Genomic DNA, 21,560 nt, shown 5'->3' on the forward strand with positions numbered 1-21,560 from the left:
TTCCGTTTCTCTATAGGGGAGGTCCTAAATCTTTCTTGTTCTTTAGTTGATCACATGTCAAAAAGGCAAAGCATTTACTATGAACTCGCCTAAAAAAATATACACTTGGAGAGTAATATCATCATCTGCATGTAAATATTCCTTGACTCTAAGGGCTCGCTCACACTGTCGTATAACACGGCCGAATGCTATGTGATGTTTTATCGGATAGGACTCGGCCCTATGTTATACTATGGGACAGTGCAGATCTGCGATTATTGGCATGAGAAAATAATCTCATTCGATATTCGGACCATGTGCACCCATACAGGTCTATGGGTGCACGTAAAACATTGGACTGCACTTGGATGTCATCCAAGTGCAGTCCGATGAACACTCACAGAGACTATGGAGAATATGGAGAAATTAAGTTCTCCATCTTCTCCATATCTGTGCTGCGAGAGAATCGGATCACACTCAGTTGAAGCTCTGACAGAGTTTGAGCCGAGTGTCATTAGCATAATTGGCCCTATTCTCTTGCATGAGAGAACATATGGCTTAGTGAGTGGACCCTAAAACTGAATAGTAGTGACGGACAGGCACCTCACAAGCGGGATCCATGTAGCTCTCAGATGTCATGTAGGTAGGGCTTCATTCCATGGGGTAGGGCTTAATTTCAAGGTATATAAAAAAAATGGACTTCAAATAAAAATTAAATGAACACAAAAAGCACTAATTGAATTATTTTTTTCGTATTTATGTTTGCAGCCCCTTTAAAAACCCTTTGAGGACCAAGGCACATATATGTCCCATAGTTTTAAACTGGAAAAAAATTTGATTGAATAAAATTTAAGGTCCTCGAAGGTTTAAGTAGGTCATAAATTCATATGAATACTTGCTCATACAATTGCACATGCCATAAGATGAAGAAGAACAGAATCAAAAATATGACATTAAGTGGAGCACTTACAGGTATTCAAGGTGAAAGAGACCAGCAAAGGCATCGTCTCGAATGACAGTAAATGAGTTAGAATTCAGCAAGCTGAAAATGAAGACAGCAGGTTAGAAGCGAACCAGACTTTATGGTGCTCAGAATTAGTCAAGCAGAATTTATTGACTGCTCTTGCAAAGCACTGAGACTCCCGCTGTGTATAGATGGCGCCGTGCGGCCTCCCGCTGTGTATAGATGGCGCCATGCGGCCTCCCGCTGTGTATAGATGGCACCGTATAGATGGCTACGTGCGGCCTCCTGCTGAGTATACGTGTATAGATGGCTACGTGCGGCCTCCTGCTGAGTATAGATGCCGCACGGCGCTCCCCCCAGAGACAGCAGGAGGCCGCACAGCGCCATCTATACACAGCAGGAGGCCGCACGGCGACATCTATACTCAGCAGGGGGCCGCACGGCGCCGTCTATACACAGCGGGGGGCCGCACGGCGCCGTCTATACACAGCGGGGGGCCGCACGTAGCCATCTATACACAGCGGGGGGCCGCACGTAGCCATCTATACACAGCTGGAGGCCGCACGGCGCCCCCCCCAGAGACATCAGGAGGCTGCACAACGCCATCTATACTCAGCGGGAGGCCACACATAGCCATCTATACACAGCAGGAGGCCGCACGGCGACATCTATACTCAGCGGGGGGCCGCACGTAGCCATCTATACACAGCGGGGGGCGCACGTAGCCATCTATACACAGCGGGGGGCCGCACGGCGCCGTCTATACACAGCGGGGGGGCGCACGTAGCCATCTATACACAGCGGGGGGCCGCACGTAGCCATCTATACACAGCGGGAGGCCGCACGGCGCCCCCCCAGAGACATCAGGAGGCCGCACGTCGCCAACTATACTCAGCAGGAGGCCGCATGCAGTCATGCACACACACAAACATATACAGACACGCATAAACACATTTGAAACACAAAAATACATACAAACAGACATCACACAATGACATCTGCCCACACACACACACACACAAACAGACAGACATCACACACACACACACACACACACACCTGCCCACACACACACATGCACACACACCTGAGCACACACACTCGCCCACACACACATCTGTATGTATAGTGTGTGTATAATGTGTGTGTATGTATAGTGTGTGTGTGTGTATAATTTGTGTGTGTGTATTTTTTTTTTTAAGTTAAAAACAAGTAAAATGCATGTGGCATCAATATCAAGACTCCAGATATAAGGGCCTATTCACACTGAATTTTGCAATGCATTCATCTCCTCTTTCCAGGCTTCTATCTAAATCCCTGAAAAATGGCATTCAGATGGGCCTTGACATAGCCATTGATTTGAACAAAGGCAAACCGAGGCTAAAGTCTGAATCTTTAGGCTCCGTTTGCTCGGCTTTCAGATGTCTCATTTCAGACAGCACAATCCTGAATTTCAGGGATTCAGTTGTAAGCCTTGTGTAAAGACCTGAATGCAGCGCTGAATGTAGTGTGAATAGGTCCTTACATCATACACCACCTCAGGGGATTGTTATGGAGTATTGCCCCTGGGTGGCCGCAGTTATGACCACCACCAGGGCTCGCGGTCACCCACCCTAGCTTTGGTATTCTGGGGAGCTGGTATAATGAATATCTGAGAAGAGCCCTAGAGAAGCAAGAACATTGGACAACCAAGAGGTGGTGGCCTCAAGTCAGGTGTAGTGTTCAACAGGGCAAGACTTTCTAACCTGCCCACACACACACACATATACACACACATCTGCCCACACACACACCTACACACACACACACACACACACACACACACACACACACACACACACACACACACACACACACCTGCCCCCCCCACACACACCTGCCCCCCCACACACACACCTGCCCCCCCCACACACACACCTTCCCCCACAAACACACCTTCCCCCCCACACACACACCTTCCCCCACACACACACACCTGCCCCCCCACACACACACACACACACACACACACACACACACACACCTGCCCCCACACACACACACACACACCAGCCCCCCCACCCACACACACACCTGCCCCCCCCCACACACACGCACCTGCCCCCACACACACACCTGCCCACACATACACACACACACACCAGCCCACACATACACACCAGTCCACACACACACACCTGCCCCCCCCACACACACACCTGCCCCCCCCCCACACACACACACCTGCCCCCACACACACAAATGCCCACACACACACCTGCCCACACACACACACACACACCTGCCCCCACACACACACCTGCCTACACCCACACACCTGCCCACACCCACCTGCCCCCCCACACACACCTGCCCCCCCACACACACCTGCCCCCCCACACACACACCTGCACACACACACCTGCCCCCCCCACACACACCTGCCCCCCCCACACACACCAGCCCACACACACACCTGCCCCCCCCCCCACACACCTGCCCACACACACACCTGCCCGCACACACACACACACACCTGCCCCCCCCACACACACACCTGCCCCCACACACACACCTGCACACACACACCTGCCCACACACACACACACACCTGCCCACACACACACACACACACACCTGCCCACACACACACACACACCTGCCCACACATACACACACACACCTGCCCACACATACACACACACACCTGCCCCCACACACACACACACCTGCCCCCACACACACACCTGCCCCCACACACACCTGCCCCCACACACACACCTGCCCACACACACACCTGCCCGCACACACACACACACCAGCCCACACACACACACACACCTGCCCCCCCCCACACACACACACACACCAGCCCACACACACACACACACCTGCCCACACACACACCTGCCCACACACACACACACACACACCAGCCCACACATACACACCAGTCCACACACACACACACACCTGCCCCCCCACACACACACACACACACCTGCCCCCACACACACACACACACCTGCCCCCCACACACACACACACACCTGCCCCCACACACACACACACACCTGCCCCCACACACCTGCCCACACACACCTGCCCCCCCCACACACACACACACACACCTGCCCCCACACACACACACCTGCCCCCACACACCTGCCCACACACACCTGCCCCCCCCACACACACCAGCCCACAAACACACACACCAGCCCACACACACCTGCCCCCCCCCACACACACACCTCCCCCCCACACACACACACCTGCCCCCCCACACACACACACACCTGCACACACACACACACACCTGCCCCCCCACACACACACACCTGCCCCCACACACACACACACACACCTGCCCCCACACACACACACACCTGCCCCCCCACACACACACCTGCCCACACACACACACACCTGCCCACACACACACCAGCCCACAAACACACACACCAGCCCACACACACCTGCCCCCCCACACACACACACACCTGCCCCCCCACACACACACACACCTGCCCCCACACACACACACACCTGCCCCCACACACACACACACCTGCCCCCACACACACACACACCTGCCCCCACACACACACACCTGCCCCCACACACACACACACCTGCCCCCACACACACACACACCTGCCCCCCCCCACACACACACACACCTGCCCACACACACACACCTGCCCACACACACACCTGCCCACACACACACCTGCCCACACACACACACACACCAGCCCACATATACACACCAGTCCACACACACACACACCTGCCCCCCCACACACACACACCTGCCCCCCCCACACACCTGCCCCCCCCCACACCTGCCCCCCCCCCACACCTGCCCCCCCCACACACACCTGCCCCCACACACACAAATGCCCACACACACACCTGCCCACACACACACACACACCTGCCCCCACACACACACCTGCCTACACACACCTGCCCCCCCACACACACACCAGCCCACACACACACACACCTGCCCCCCCCCACACCTGCCCACACACACACCTGCCCGCACACACACACACACCTGCCCCCCCCACACACACCTGCCCCCCCCCCACACACCTGCACACACACACCTGCCCACACACACACACCTGCCCACACATACACACACACACCTGCCCACACATACACACACACACACACCTGCCCCCACACACACACACACCTGCCCCCACACACACACACACCTGCTCCCACACACACACACACCTGCCCACACACACACACCTGCCCACACACACACCTGCCCACACACACACACACACACACACCAGCCCACACATACACACCAGTCCACACACACACACACCTGCCCCCCCCCACACACACACCTGCCCCCCCCACACACACCTGCCCCCCCCCACACACACACCTGCCCCCACACACACAAATGCCCACACACACACCTGCCCACACACACACACACACCTGCCCCCACACACACACCTGCCTACACCCACACACCTGCCCACACCCACCTGCCCCCCCCCACACACCTGCCCCCCACACACACCTGCCCCCCCACACACACACCTGCACACACACACCTGCCCCCCCCCACACACACCTGCCCCCCCCACACACACCAGCCCACACACACACCTGCCCCCCCCACACACACCTGCCCACACACACACCTGCCCGCACACACACACACACCTGCCCCCCCCACACACACACCTGCCCCCACACACACACCTGCACACACACACCTGCCCACACACACACACACACCTGCCCACACACACACACACACACACCTGCCCACACACACACACACACCTGCCCACACATACACACACACACCTGCCCCCACACACACACACACCTGCCCCCACACACACACACACCTGCCCCCACACACACACACACCTGCCCCCCCACACACCTGCCCCCCCACACACCTGCCCCCACACACACACCTGCCCACACACACACCTGCCCGCACACACACACCAGCCCACACACACACACACACACCTGCCCCCACACACACACACACACCAGCCCACACACACACACACACCTGCCCACACACACACCTGCCCACACACACACACACACACCAGCCCACACATACACACCAGTCCACACACACACACACACCTGCCCCCCCCCACACACCTGCCCCCCCACACACACACACACCTGCCCCCACACACCTGCCCACACACACCTGCCCCCCCCCACACACACACACACCTGCCCCCACACACACACACACACCTGCCCCCACACACCTGCCCACACACACCTGCCCCCCCCACACACACCAGCCCACAAACACACACACCAGCCCACACACACCTGCCCCCACACACACACACACCTCCCCCCCACACACACACACCTGCCCCCCCACACACACACACACCTGCCCCCCCCCACACACACACACCTGCCCCCACACACACACACACCTGCCCCCCCACACACACACACACCTGCCCCCACACACACACACACACCTGCCCCCACACACACACACACACCTGCCCCCACACACACACACACACCTGCCCCCACACACACACACACACCTGCCCCCACACACACACACACCTGCCCACACACACACCAGCCCACACACACACACACCAGCCCACACACACACACACCTGCCCCCCCCACACACACACCTGCCCCCACACACACACACCTGCCCCCACACACACACACACACCTGCCCCCACACACACACACACCTGCCCCCACACACACACACACACACCTGCCCCCACACACACACACACCAGCCCACACACACACCTGCCCACACACACACCTGCCCACACACACACACACACACACACCAGCCCACACATACACACCAGTCCACACACACACACACACCTGCCCCCCCACACACACACACCTGCCCCCCCACACACACACCTGCCCCCCCCCACACACACACACCTGCCCCCACACACACACCTGCCCCCACACACACACCTGCCCCACACCCACACACCTGCCCCCACACACACACACACCTGCCCCCACACACACACACACCTGCCCCCACACACCTGCCCACACACACACACCTGCCCACACACACCTGCCCCCCCCCACACACACCAGCCCACAAACACACACACCAGCCCACACACACACACACACCTGCCCCCACACACACACACACACCTGCCCCCACACACACACACACCTGCCCCCACACACACACCTGCCCCCACACACACACACACACCTGCCCCCACACACACACACACCTTCCCCCCCACACACCCACACCAGCCCACACACACACACACCTGCCCACACACACACCTGCCCACACACACACACACCAGCCCACATATACACACCAGTCCACACACACACACACACCTGCCCCCCCCACACACACACCTGCCCCCCCCCACACACCTGCCCCCCCACACACACACACCTGCCCCCACACACACAAATGCCCACACACACACCTGCCCACACACACACACACACCTGCCCCCACACACACCAGCCCACACACACACACACCTGCCCCCCCCCACACACCTGCCCGCACACACACACACACCTGCCCCCCCCCACACACCTGCCCCCACACACACACCTGCACACACACACCTGCCCACACACACACACACCTGCCCACACATACACACACACCTGCCCACACATACACACACACACACACCTGCCCCCACACACACACACACCTGCTCCCACACACACACACACCTGCCCACACACACACCTGCCCACACACACACCTGCCCACACATACACACCAGTCCACACACACACACACCTGCCCCCCCACACACACACCTGCCCCCCCCACACACACCTGCCCCCCCCCACACACACACACCTGCCCCCACACACACAAATGCCCACACACACACCTGCCCACACACACACACCTGCCCCCACACACACACCTGCCCACACCCACCTGCCCCCCCACACCCACCTGCCCCCCACACACACCTGCCCCCCCACACACACCTGCCCACACACACCTGCCACCCCACACACACACCTGCCCACACACACACACCTGCCCACACACACACCTGCCCGCACACACCTGCCCCCCCCCACACACACCAGCCCACACACACACACCTGCCCACACACACACCTGCCCGCACACACACACACACACCTGCCCCCCCCACACACACACCTGCCCCCACACACACCTGCACACACACACCTGCCCACACACACACACACACCTGCCCACACACACACACACCTGCCCACACATACACACACACACACCTGCCCCCCCATACACACACACACCTGCCCCCCCACACACACACACACCTGCCCCCACACACACACCTTCCCCCACACACACCTGCCCCCACACACACACCTGCCCACACACACACCTGCCCGCACACACACACACACACCTGCCCCCACACACACACACACACCTGCCCCCACACACCTGCCCACACACACACCTGCCCCCCCCACACACACCAGCCCACAAACACACACACCAGCCCACACACACCTGCCCCCCCCACACACACACACCTGCCCCCCCACACACACACACCTGCCCCCACACACACACACACACCTGCCCCCCCACACACACACACCTGCCCCCACACACACACACACACACCTGCCCCCACACACACACCTGCACACACACACCAGCCCACACACACCTGCCCCCCCACACACACACCAGCCCACACACACACACCTGCCCACACACACACCTGCCCGCACACACACACACACCTGCCCCCCCCCCACACACACACCTGCCCCCACACACACCTGCACACACACACCTGCCCACACACACACACACACCTGCCCACACACACACACACACCTGCCCACACACACACACACACACACCTGCCCACACATACACACACACCTGCCCCCCCACACACACACACACACCTGCCCCCACACACACACCTGCCCCCACACACACCTGCCCCCACACACACACCTGCCCACACACACACCTGCCCACACACACACCTGCCCCCACACACCTGCCCACACACACACCTGCCCCCACACACCTGCCCCCCCCACACACACCAGCCCACAAACACACACACCAGCCCACACACACCTGCCCCCCCCCCCCACACACACACACCTGCCCCCCCACACACACACACCTGCCCCCCCACACACACACACCTGCCCCCACACACACACACACACACACCTGCCCCCACACACACACACACCTGCCCCCACACACACACACCAGCCCACACACACACACACCTGCCCCCACACACACACACACACCAGCCCACACACACACACACCTGCCCACACACACACCTGCCCACACACACACCTGCCCACACACACACCAGCCCACACACACACACACCTGCCCCCACACACACACACACACACCTGCCCCCCCCCACACACACACCTGCCCCCCCACACACACACACACACCTGCCCCCACACACACACACCAGCCCACACACACACACACACCTGCCCACACACACACACACACACACACACACCAGCCCACACATACACACCAGTCCACACACACACACACCTGCCCCCCCACACACACACCTGCCCCCCCCCACACACACACACACCTGCCCCCACACACACAAATGCCCACACACACACCTGCCCACACACACCTGCCCCCCCACACACACACCAGCCCACACACACACACACCTGCCCCCCCCCACACACCTGCCCCCCCCACACACACCTGCCCACACACACACACACACCTGCCCCCCCCCACACACACACCTGCCCCCACACACACACCTGCACACACACACCTGCCCACACACACACACACACCTGCCCACACATACACACACACAACTGCCCACACATACACACACACACACACACCTGCCCCCCCCCACACACACACACCTGCCCCCACACACACGCACCTGCCCACACACACACCTGCCCACACACACACCTGCCCACACACACACACACACACACACACACCAGCCCACACATACACACCAGTCCACACACACACACACACACACACACACCAGCCCACACATACACACCAGTCCACACACACACACACCTGCCCCCCCACACACACACACCTGCCCCCACACACACACACACCTGCCCCCCCACACACACACACCTGCCCCCCCCACACACACCTGCCCCCCCCCCACACACACCTGCCCCCCCCCACACACACACACCTGCCCCCACACACACAAATGCCCACACACACACCTGCCCACACACACACACACACACACCTGCCCCCACACACACACCTGCCTACACCCACACACCTGCCCACACCCACCTGCCCCCCCACACACACACCTGCACACACACACCTGCCCACACCCACCTGCCCCCCCACACACACACCAGCCCACACACACACACACACCTGCCCACACACACCTGCCCCCCCCCACACACACCTGCACACACACACCTGCCCGCACACACACACACACCTGCCCCCCCCACACACACCTGCCCCCACACACACACCTGCCCCCACACACACACCTGCCCCCACACACACACCTGCCCCCACACACACACCTGCACACACACACCTGCCCACACACACACACACCTGCCCACACACACACACCTGCCCACACATACACACACACCTGCCCCCACACACACACCTGCCCCCACACACACACCTGCCCCCACACACACACCTGCCCCCCCCCACACCTGCCCACACAGACACACACACACACCTGCCCACACAGACACACACACACATACACACTCACCGGCTCCATTCCTCCTGCCTGCTCTCTCTCTCTTCTCCGTTTCAGCAGTGCAGGCCGGGGTGGACTGCGTGACGTCAGAGCTAGGAGACACGGCCGCGCACAGGGCCGTGTCTCCTAACTTCCCTGTGCTGGCCCGGCCGCGTCAGTGCTAACTGCTGCAGTGCTGGCCTGGCCGATGAAGAAGTAGCGGCGGCCGCTGCTGGGGGAGCGCTCCGGGCCGCCCCCCTCCCGCCACTGCTACCGGTATGTGCCGCGGCGGCCCGCCCATATAATGAGGGCAATCCGGCATTAGACACCCCGCCCGGAGCCGCGGGCCCCCTGCATGCTCGGGGCCCCGGGCGGTCGCCCGGATTGCCCTCATTATAATCCGCCTATGCCAGCAGTGCATAGCTAATTAGTGTGCTAATTGACACCTCTCCTGCAAAGGTGTCAATCTGACCAGCGTGCCCCTCCCCCACCCAGCACAATGAGCTGTTGTGACATGGGGCTGGAGGAGGTCACCACTGCAGTCTGAAGAGCTTCATTCCTCTTGCACCTTAGAGTAGGAGCTCGATGAGGCTGTGCTGTGATTGGTTATGTGTCATACTCATTACCCAGCGTGCAACAGCTGCCTGGATCTCCTCCCTCTTCTTAAAGAAGACAGTCACTCCTGTGAGCGCAGACGATTGTGAGAGGAAGCAGTTTACATTATTCTTTTTATTTTATGTGAAATTGAGATGTGTAATAGAATTGTGGATCTATATGTATCAATTTTCGTTGAGGGGGTCTTGTCTATATACTGTATGCTATATGGGGGGAGGGAGACTTGGCTATATATGCTATGTGTGGGATAGGGGGACTTGGCTATATATACTATGTGTGGGATAGGGGGACTTGGCTATGTACTGTATGCTATATGTGGGGGAGGGGGACTTGGTTATATACTGTATGCTATATGTGGGGAGGGGGACTTGGCTATATATGCTATATGTGGGGTTGGTGGACTTGGCTATATATGCTATATGTGGGGAAAGGGGACTTGGCTATATACTGTATGCTACAGTTGAAACCAGAAGTTTACATACACTATATAAAAAGACACACATGCATGTTTTTCTCAATATGTGACATGAAATCAGAATAAACCTTTCCCGTTTTAGGTCAATTAGGATTAGCATCATTTTTAATATTTGATAAATGCCAGAATAATGAGAGAGAGAATGTTTTAAGGCATTTTGATTACTTACTGCAAAGTCAAAAGTTTACATACATTTCATTAGTATTTGGTACCATTGCCCTTAAACTGAATGACTTGGGTCAAACGTTTGGGATATACTTCCACAAGCTTCTCGCAATAGTTCGTTGGAATTTGGGCCCACTCCTCCTGACAAAACTGGTGTAACTGATCCAGGTTTGTAGGTCGCCTTGCTCGCACTTGCCTTTTCAGCTTTGCCCATAAATTTTCAATAGGATTGAGATCAAGGCTTTGTGATGGCCACTCCAAAACATTGACTTTGTTATCCTTAAGCCACTTTGTTACCATTTTGGCAGTATGCTTCGGGTCATTGTCCATTTGGAAGACCCAAATGGCTTCAACTTCCTGGCTGATGTCTTGAGATGTTGATTCAGTATTGCCACATAATCTTCTTTTCTTATGATGCCATCTATTTTGTGACGCGCACCAGTTCCTCCTGCAGCAAAAGAACCCCACAACATGATGCTGCCACTCCTGTGTTTCACAGTTGGGTGTTCTTAGGCTTCCAAGCTTCTCCCTTTTTCTTCCAAACGTAACGATGGTCATTATGCCCAAAAAGTTCAATTTTAGTTTCATGAGACCACAGGACATGTCTCCAATAGTGAAGGTCTTTGTTCCTGTATGCATTTTCAAACATTAGTCTGGCTTTTTATGTTTCTTTTGGAAGTAATGGCTTCTTCCTTGAAGAGTGTCCTTTTAGCCCAGGTTGATACAGTACTCGTTTCACTGTGAATATTGACACAATCTTACCAGCTTCCGCCATCATCTTCACAAGGTCTTTTGCTTTTGTCCTTGGGTTGATATGCACATGTTGGGCCAAATCACGTTCATCTCTGGAACACAGAACCCGTCTGCTTCCTGAGCGGTATGATGGCTGGACATTCCCATCTTGTTTGTACCTGCATATAATTGTTTGTACAGATGAACAAGGCACCTTCAGGTATCTTGAAATTGTACCCAAAGATGAGCCAGACTTGTGCAAGTCCACAATTCTCTTCCTGATATCGTGGCTGATTTCTTTATACTTTCCTATGATGCTACACAAAGAAGCAGTGTGTTTCAGGTGTGCATTAAAATACATCCACATGTGTGTCTCTAATTAACTCAGATGTTGACAAAAAACAGAAGCTTCCAAACACATGACATCATAATATGGGCAGTCCAGAATTTTTTAAAGGCATAGTAATCTTAGTGTATGTAAACTTTTGACTTTGCAGTAAGTAATAAAAAATGCCTTAAAATATTCTCGCTCTCATTATTCTGGCATTTGGCAAATATTAAAAATGATGGTAATTCTAATTAACCTAAAACGGGAAAGGTTTATTCTGATTTCATGTCAGATATTGAGAAAAACATGCATATGTGTCTTTTTATATAGTGTATGTAAACTTCTGGTTTCAACGGAATGTGTGGGGGAGGATTACTTAGCTATATATGCTCTATGTGGGGGAGGGGGACTTGGCTATATACGCTATATGTGGGAGGCGGTGACTTGGCTATACACTGTATGCTGTGTGTGTGGGAGGGGAACTAGGCTGTATGGGGCTGAGGAACAAACATTGATAACATTCTGATCCATCCCTTTAATGAAAATCAGTTTGTTTATTTTTAATGTACCAGAAAACTACTGATGTCTGAATGAGGTCTAATGATGTGTTCAAATGTAGCAGATTTTTTGTGGAGATTTTTTGTAGAAAATCAGGGCAAATTAGCAAGAATCCGCAAGAAAATCCACAACAGCAAATTTGCATTATGTGGTAATTCACTGTGGAAAACAGCAGTGTCTAAAATAAAAATAAATAAACTTGCTGGGAGTTGTAGTCTCTCTCACCTCATACTTCAGTGCTATCATGGCGCAGTGATGCTTTAGGTACATGACCTGTGCCTGCACTGTCACTTGCTGGGAGTTGTAGTCTCTCTCACTGCATTCTGCACTGATGGTTTACACGACCGTGCCTGTACTGTAACTTTCTGGGAGGTTTAGTCTCACTCACCGCATACTGCAGTGCCATTATGATGCAGTAATAGTTTAGTTACACGACCTGTGCCTGCCCTGTCACTTGCTGGGAGTTGTAGTCCCTCACAGCATACTGCTGTGCCATTATGATGCAGTAATAGTTTAGTTACACGACCTGTGCCTGCCCTGTCACTTGCTGGGAGTTGTAGTCCCTCACAGCATACTGCTGTGCCATTATGATGCAGTAATAGTTTAGTTACACGACCTGTGCCTGCCCTGTCACTTGCTGGGAGTTGTAGTCCCTCACAGCATACTGCAGTGCCATTATAATGCAGTGATAGTTTGGTTACACGACCTGTGCCTGCCCTGAAACTTGTTGGGAGTTGTAGTCCCTCACCGCATACTGCAGTGCCATTATGATGCAGTAATAGTTTAGTTACACGACCTGTGCCTGCCCTGTCACTTGCTGGGAGTTGTAGTCCCTCACAGCATACTGCAGTGCCATTATAATGCAGTGATAGTTTGGTTACACGACCTGTGCCTGCCCTGAAACTTGTTGGGAGTTGTAGTCCCTCACCGCATACTGCAGTGCCATTATGATGCAGTAAGGCTGTGTGCCCACGATGCGTTTTTCAAGCGTTTATGCTGCGGAATTTCCGCAGCGGAAACGCTTGGGAAACGCTTGGTAAACCTTCCCCCATGGTCTCCAATGCAATTCCGCACTTTCAATGCCCATGCTGAGTATTTTTCCGCAGCGTTTATGCTACGCTCAAAAATCCGCAGCTTGTCCATTAATTTTGTGGAAGCGCTGCGTTTTCGCCGCCATTGACTTCCATTAGAACGCGCCAATTCCACAAGACTGCATCTGTAATTGCGTAATTGGCGCGCTCTAATGTGCGGATGGTACCCGGGTGTGGAGGAGAGGAAAGTCTCATCCACACCCAGGTACCATTAAAAGCTGTAAAAAAAAGAATAAAATAAAAAATAAAGATTATATTCACCTTCCGACGGCCCCCGGACTCCTTCTCTTTGCTTGCCGACAGATCGCGCAGGACTGAAGGACCTGCGCTGACGTCACAGTCATGTGATGGCAGGTCTTTCAGTACAGCGTACCGCGATCTGCCGGCAGCCAGCACAGGCGCGCAGCAAGACTACAGGGGCCATCAGAAGGTAAGTATAGGTTTATTTTTTTATTTTTAACCATTCTCTCGGGTCACACTATATAAATCCATGCCGTTTGCATGGATTTATATAGTGTGACCAAGTTGTCAAGCACTTTCCAAGTGATGCTAAAATCGCTTGGAAAGCTCTCGTCAACCCGCATGCGGAAATGCATGTGAAGAACGCTTCACATCCGCATGTCCCTGGCAGGTAAAACGCATGTACAATCCGCATGTACAATCCGCATGCGTTTTTTTCTGCCAGGGAGATGCAGAAACGCTCAGGAAAAAATCCTGAGCATTTCTGCATCGTGGGCACATAGCCTAATAGTTTAGTTACACGACCTGTGCCTGCCCTGAAACTTGTTGGGAGTTGTAGTCCCTCACCGCATACTGCAGAGCTATTATGGCGCAGTGATGCTTTAGTTACACGACCTGTGCCTGCACTGTCACTTGTTGGGAGTTGTAGTCCCTCACCGCATACTACAGAGCTATTACAGCGCAGTGATGCTTTAGTTACACGACCTGTGCCTGCACTGTCACTTGCTGGAAGTTGTAGTCTCTCTCACTGCATACTGCACTGATGGTTTAGTTACACGACCGATGCCTGCGCGGTGACTTGCTGGGAGTTGTAGTCCCTCACAGCATACTGCAGTGCCATTATAATGCAGTGATAGTTTAGTTACACGACCTGTGCCTGCCCTGTCACTTGCTGGGAGTTGTAGTCCCTCACAGCATACTGCAGTGCCATTATAATGCAGTGATAGTTTAGTTACACGACCTGTGCCTGCCCTGTCACTTGCTGGGAGTTGTAGTCCCTCACAGCATACTGCAGTGCCATTATAATGCAGTGATAGTTTAGTTACACGACCTGTGCCTGCCCTGTCACTTGCTGGGAGTTGTAGTCCCTCACCGCATACTGCAGTGCCATTATAATACAGTGATAGTTTAGTTACACGACCTGTGCCTGCCCTGTCACTTGCTGGGAGGTTTAGTCTCACTCACAGCATACTGCAGTGCCATTATAATGCAGTGATAGTTTAGTTACACGACCTGTGCCTGCCCTGTCACTTGCTGGGAGTTGTAGTCCCTCACAGCATACTGCAGTGCCATTATAATGCAGTGATAGTTTAGTTACACGACCTGTGCCTGCCCTGTCACTTGCTGGGAGTTGTAGTCCCTCACAGCATACTGCAGTGCCATTATAATGCAGTGATAGTTTAGTTACACGACCTGTGCCTGCCCTGTCACTTGCTGGGAGTTGTAGTCCCTCACAGCATACTGCAGTGCCATTATAATGCAGTGATAGTTTAGTTACACGACCTGTGCCTGCCCTGTCACTTGCTGGGAGTTGTAGTCCCTCACAGCATACTGCAGTGCCATTATAATGCAGTGATAGTTTGGTTACACGACCTGTGCCTGCCCTGAAACTTGTTGGTGCTTTCCCCTCAGATACCACAGTCAGTCTTGGCCTTGGCACCTTGATATAATAAAGATACATTGTGAATACACGTGCATCAAAAATGGTTATGGATTCACTATTTTTTTCCCATCCTCCTGTTTCTACCTAAAAAAATGTAACAAGAGTAAATCTTTACATTCCATGCGCCACAAAAGTGGTTCTAACACACTATGACATCAAGATGATGGTGCAGATACTGCCATTGTGTTCACCGCATCACCAGCCGGATGAGGATGGTGGTGATAACAGCTGCACTCCTGCAACTGTCGAGATCGGAGGAAATTCTGATCCAGGCAGCCTTTCTTGTAGACGAGGTCTCCAGCCACAGCAATATTACCGGGACTGACGTGACTATACAGGTAGCATGAGACCAAATAAAAGGCTCTGATCTGTCCCTTGAAAAAGCATTTTTAACATTATTTACTCCACAAAAATGGTGAAAATACAACAGAAATGTCAGCCAGTCCCTGACTAGGACATTTGCTGTGGTGGCATGTGCAAGCTGAAAAATGTACCAAATTCATTAGGAATTACACACTGTTTTACACACTATATTGTGTGTGATGTATATGTGCATGAGGCTGGAGTATGAACTAGTATAATGTCTACGTAGAGTAGCAGTAGGGTGGGCCTTGTGGAATTACCTCCCCTTTGTGGGCCCTAGTTCTCCAGTCCGACCCTGCTTGCCAACCATTAAGCATGGGCGTGGATCAATCATGCTTTGAGGTTGTGTTGCAGCCAATGGCATGGAGAACATTTCACAGGTAGAGGGAATAATGGATTCAATGACATTTCAACAAATTCTGGATGCAAACATAACATCTGTAAAAAAGCTGAAGTTGAAAAGAGGATGGCTACTACAAATGGATAATGATCCTAAACACACATCAAAATCCAGACTAGATTACCTCAAAAGGCACAAGCTGAAGGTTTTACAATGGCACTCACAGTCCCCTGATCTGAACATCATTGAAAATCTGTGGCTAGACCTCAAAATAGCAGTGCATGTAAGACGACCCAGGAATCTCACAAAACTGGAAGAATTTTCCAAGGAAGAATGTATGAAAATCCCTCAGACAAGAATTAAAAGATTTTTGGCTGGTTACAAAAAGCGTTTACAAGCTGTGATACTTTCAAAAGGGGGTGATACAAGGTACTAACCATGCAGGGTGCCCACACTTTTGCATCAGCCCATTTTCTTTTTGTAATTTAAAATATTTTTTTGCCTAAAATAAAAAGGAAATGTGTCATCTTTAACTTTAGGCCTTTTAGAGATCATTTCATTTTCAACTTGCTTAACTGTTCACAATATCAATAATTTTGACAAGGGGTGCCCAAACTTTTACATGCCACTGCATAGCAGAGCTTTACTGGAAACCTGTGTTATTTTACACACTCATCAGTCAGCTAGTTTAAAGCCCAGCCGTGAGTCATCAATTCAGAGAAGTAAAGTTAGTCAGGACCACACAAGAGAGGGAGGGGGCCAGCAGCACTTAGGAGAAGCATGGTGCTGATGGAAATTGTAGTTTAAGTTTAGGAGTGTCCAACTATGTGAAGCTGGAAGCACATGGTGCAGATGTAGATGAATAAAGGCAGAAGAAATCATCTTTATGTTGGGTTTGATCTGAATATTAACAGTAAGTATGTATTTTCTGAGCTTTGTAAAAATAATGTAATTGTGGGAATAGCTTAGTTACTTGCTTAAAAGACTATGTCCCATTAGTGAGGGTGTTTGCATTAACTTCAATGGAAACTATTCTGCCTAAAAGAAAGCTTCACTTGATTTGCAGAATTATTGCGCACGATGGCTCAAAAGGAACAGAGAATTTTGGAGTTTGTAAAGCAAAATGCAACAGAAGGGGATCCTCAAAGCGTGGTGGACCACATTGATCAGTACTGCAGCCAAAAAGAATGGGCCATGAATGTGGGAGATGAAAAAGGTGATGTGTACAATTTTGGCATGGAGAATATAATTTTATCATGTTTACAAATTATCTGAGCTTTCATCACATTAGTGCATATTGCTTGATATGGGTAGGGTATTAAAACAAAATCAGCATAAGTATACATGAATGAGAATAACAAAGCATGCACAAAACTAGTCCAAAGTGATATTTAAATGTTAAGCTGTAAATATCACTTGTGTTATCTATGGAAAGATGCATGACTAGATCCACCTTTTTTTCCTCTAACAGTTTTTTTGTTTTGTGACTCAAACATCTGGTAAACTTGAATAAATGTTCTTCAACATCTTCATGCCATGGCCATTTTCCGTTTTTTGTTTTTTTTTTCATTTTAGTTTTTTCCTCCCCTTTTTCCAACAGCAATAACTTTATTTTTCTGTCAATATAGCCGTATGAGGGTTTGTTTTTTTTGCGGAACAATTTGTACTTTTGAATGACACTATTTATTCCATAACACATTGTACTGGAAAACGGGAAAAAAATTCCAGTGCATTGAAATTGCAAAAAATTTGCAATTTCACAATTGTTTTTTCCCCAGGTCAGTACGGGTATGCAGGTAAAAAACATTCGGAAATTTGTAAGAAATTTTTTTTGCTTGTGTTGCTATTTTTCGAGACCTGTAACGTTTTTATTTTTCGGGATATGGGGTTGTGTGTGGGTTTATTTTTTGCGACCTGAGCTGACGTTTTTATTAATCCAGTTTGGGGGTAGATACAATGTTTTAATTGCCTCTTATTGCATTTTATTGCAATGTTGTGGCGGCAAAAAAAATTTATTCAGTTTGTTTTTTTTTCGTTACGCCATTTACCGATTTGGATTTATTTTATATATCGGACTTCTATGAATGCAATGATACCAAATATGTGTATTTTATTTTCCTAAATTGTTTTATTTTTAACCCCTTTATCACCTTTTGGGTTTTTGTGTTTTCATTTCTTTCTCCCCTTCTTCCCAGACCCATAACTTTTTTTATCTTTCTATCAATATGGCCATGTGAGGGCTTATTTTTTGCGGAACGAGTTATACTTTTGAACGACACCATTGGTTTTACCATATCGTGTACTGGAAAACGGGAAAAAAATTCCAAGTGTGGGGAAATTGCAATAAAAAAGTGCAATTCCACATTTTTTTCTTTTTACTATGTTTACTAAATGCTAAAACTGACCTGCCATTATGATCTTCCAGGTCATTAAGAGTTTGCAGATACTAGACATGTATAGGTTCTTTTTTATATAAGTGGTGAAAAAAAAAATCCAAAATTTGTAAAAAAAAAAAAAAAAAAAAGTCGCCATTTTCCGAGACCTTTAATGTCTCCATTTTTCGTGAACTGGGGCTGAGTGAGGGCTTATTTTTTGCACCCTGACCTCATGTCTTTATTGATACCATTTTGGGTAGATGCAATGTTTTAATCGTCGTTATTGCATTTTAATGCAATGTTGTAGCGGCCAAAAAAACGTAATTAATAATTTTTTTATATTAGTAAATTGGGTGATTCTGAATGCAGCGATACCAAACGTGTATGTTTGATTGATTTTTAATTGTTTTATTTTGAATGGGGCGAAAGGGGGGTGATTTGAACTTATTTTTTTTAAAAACTTTTTTGTACTTTTCACTTGCTTCAATAGTCTCCATGGGAGACTAGAAGCTGTGATCATCTGATTGTCTGTGTTACACATAGCAGGAAGCCCTGCTATGTGTAACAAAAGTGCTCATCTGCAGGTTGGCTATGACAATCACAAGGATCCCCTTCAGACCCCAGGTTGTCATGCCAACCCATTGGCGGCCCGCGATCATGTGACGGGCGCGCCAATGGGCAGGTCTTATGACACGCTTCCGGCACGGCCATGTTAAATTCTGCTGTCGGAGATCGACAGCGGCATTTAACATATTAACAGCTGCGGGTGGATCGCGATTCCACCCGCGGCTGTTAGGGACACATGACAGCTGATCAGATCAGCTGTAATGTGACTGGAAAGGTGCCGGCTCAGTGCTGGAGCTTGTGCCACAGAGGGGCAAAAGAGGGGTGATTTGAACTTTTGTGTGTGTTTTTTTGTTTTGTTTTTTTTTTTCATATTTTCAAAAACTTTTTTCTTGACTTTTGTAATAGTCCTCTTTGGGGTACTTGAAGCTACAATCATCCATTCGCTTGTACTATACATAGCAGGGCATCAGCATTGCTATGTATAGTGAAAATCACAATCTTTAGTGAACTCCAGCCACAGGCTGGCTTTCACAGGAGGATCATAATACCACACGGGGGTCTTCAGCAGACCCTCGGCTGTAATGACACCCATTGACACCCTGCAATCATGTCACAGGCTCACCAATTGGAGCCACATGTGCCCCCTGTCGGCGTATTGTAAATGCAGCTGTCAGAGATTGACAGCGAGATTTAACAGGTTAACAGCCGTGGGCAGATCTCCACTCCACCCGCAGCTATTAGAGGCACATGACGGCCGATTAAATCAACCGTCATGTTCGGGAAAAGGTGTGGGTTCGGCTTGCGAGTCCGCATCACAGGCTGAGACATGACATATAAGGTAAGGTTATGTCATATGTCGTGAAGGGGTTAAAGGGAATCTGTCAGCAGGTTTAATGAGAAAGGGTCAGAGAGCTTGATTCCAGGAATGTGTCACTTAATAGGCTGTTTGCTGTAATTTGAATACCGTCAGTGTTTTATCAGGAGGTGATTATTACTACTGGACTAGGTTCTGCGTGCAAGACAGGCTAATCTGTGTAACCCCGCCCTCAGCACAGATTGGCAGCTTGCTGACAATGTACACAGCGCATAGGAAGCTGCCAATCTGGGGTGTAGGTGGAGTTATATACAGCTCAGCATTCTGACCACTGCCACGTCTACAGCAGAGAAAGCAAGGACTTTATCAAAATTGCACCAAGCAGCCCAATAAATAACATATCACTGGAATCAGGGTCTCTGCTCCTACATCATGCTGCTCTCAGATTACTTAGCAAAAACCTGCTGACAGATTCCCTTTAAGATGGAAATTCCCGGGCAGATCAAGGTGAAGTTAAAAGTATCCCA

At 51.4% G+C, this 21,560-nt stretch overlaps 1 protein-coding gene across 3 annotated transcripts in view; it reads left to right on the forward strand.

Moving 5' to 3' along the window:
- COMT (catechol-O-methyltransferase) overlaps positions 1 to 21,560 on the forward strand; it is a 62,124-nt gene that overhangs the window by 24,015 nt on the left and 16,549 nt on the right. For all 3 annotated transcript variants that reach the window (XM_073675486.1, XM_073675495.1, XM_073675476.1), the window contains exon 2: positions 18,344 to 18,493. In XM_073675486.1, the coding sequence (XP_073531587.1) occupies positions 18,358 to 18,493 (136 nt within the window). In that variant the 5' untranslated portion in view covers positions 18,344 to 18,357. The remainder of the gene's footprint in view (positions 1 to 18,343; positions 18,494 to 21,560) is intronic.

This window comes from Phyllobates terribilis, unplaced genomic scaffold (genome assembly GCF_046119375.1).
Source record: "Phyllobates terribilis strain yellow unplaced genomic scaffold, ASM4611937v1 Scaffold_1__5_contigs__length_1240528914, whole genome shotgun sequence".
In the NCBI taxonomy this organism is placed as follows: domain Eukaryota; kingdom Metazoa; phylum Chordata; class Amphibia; order Anura; family Dendrobatidae; genus Phyllobates; species Phyllobates terribilis.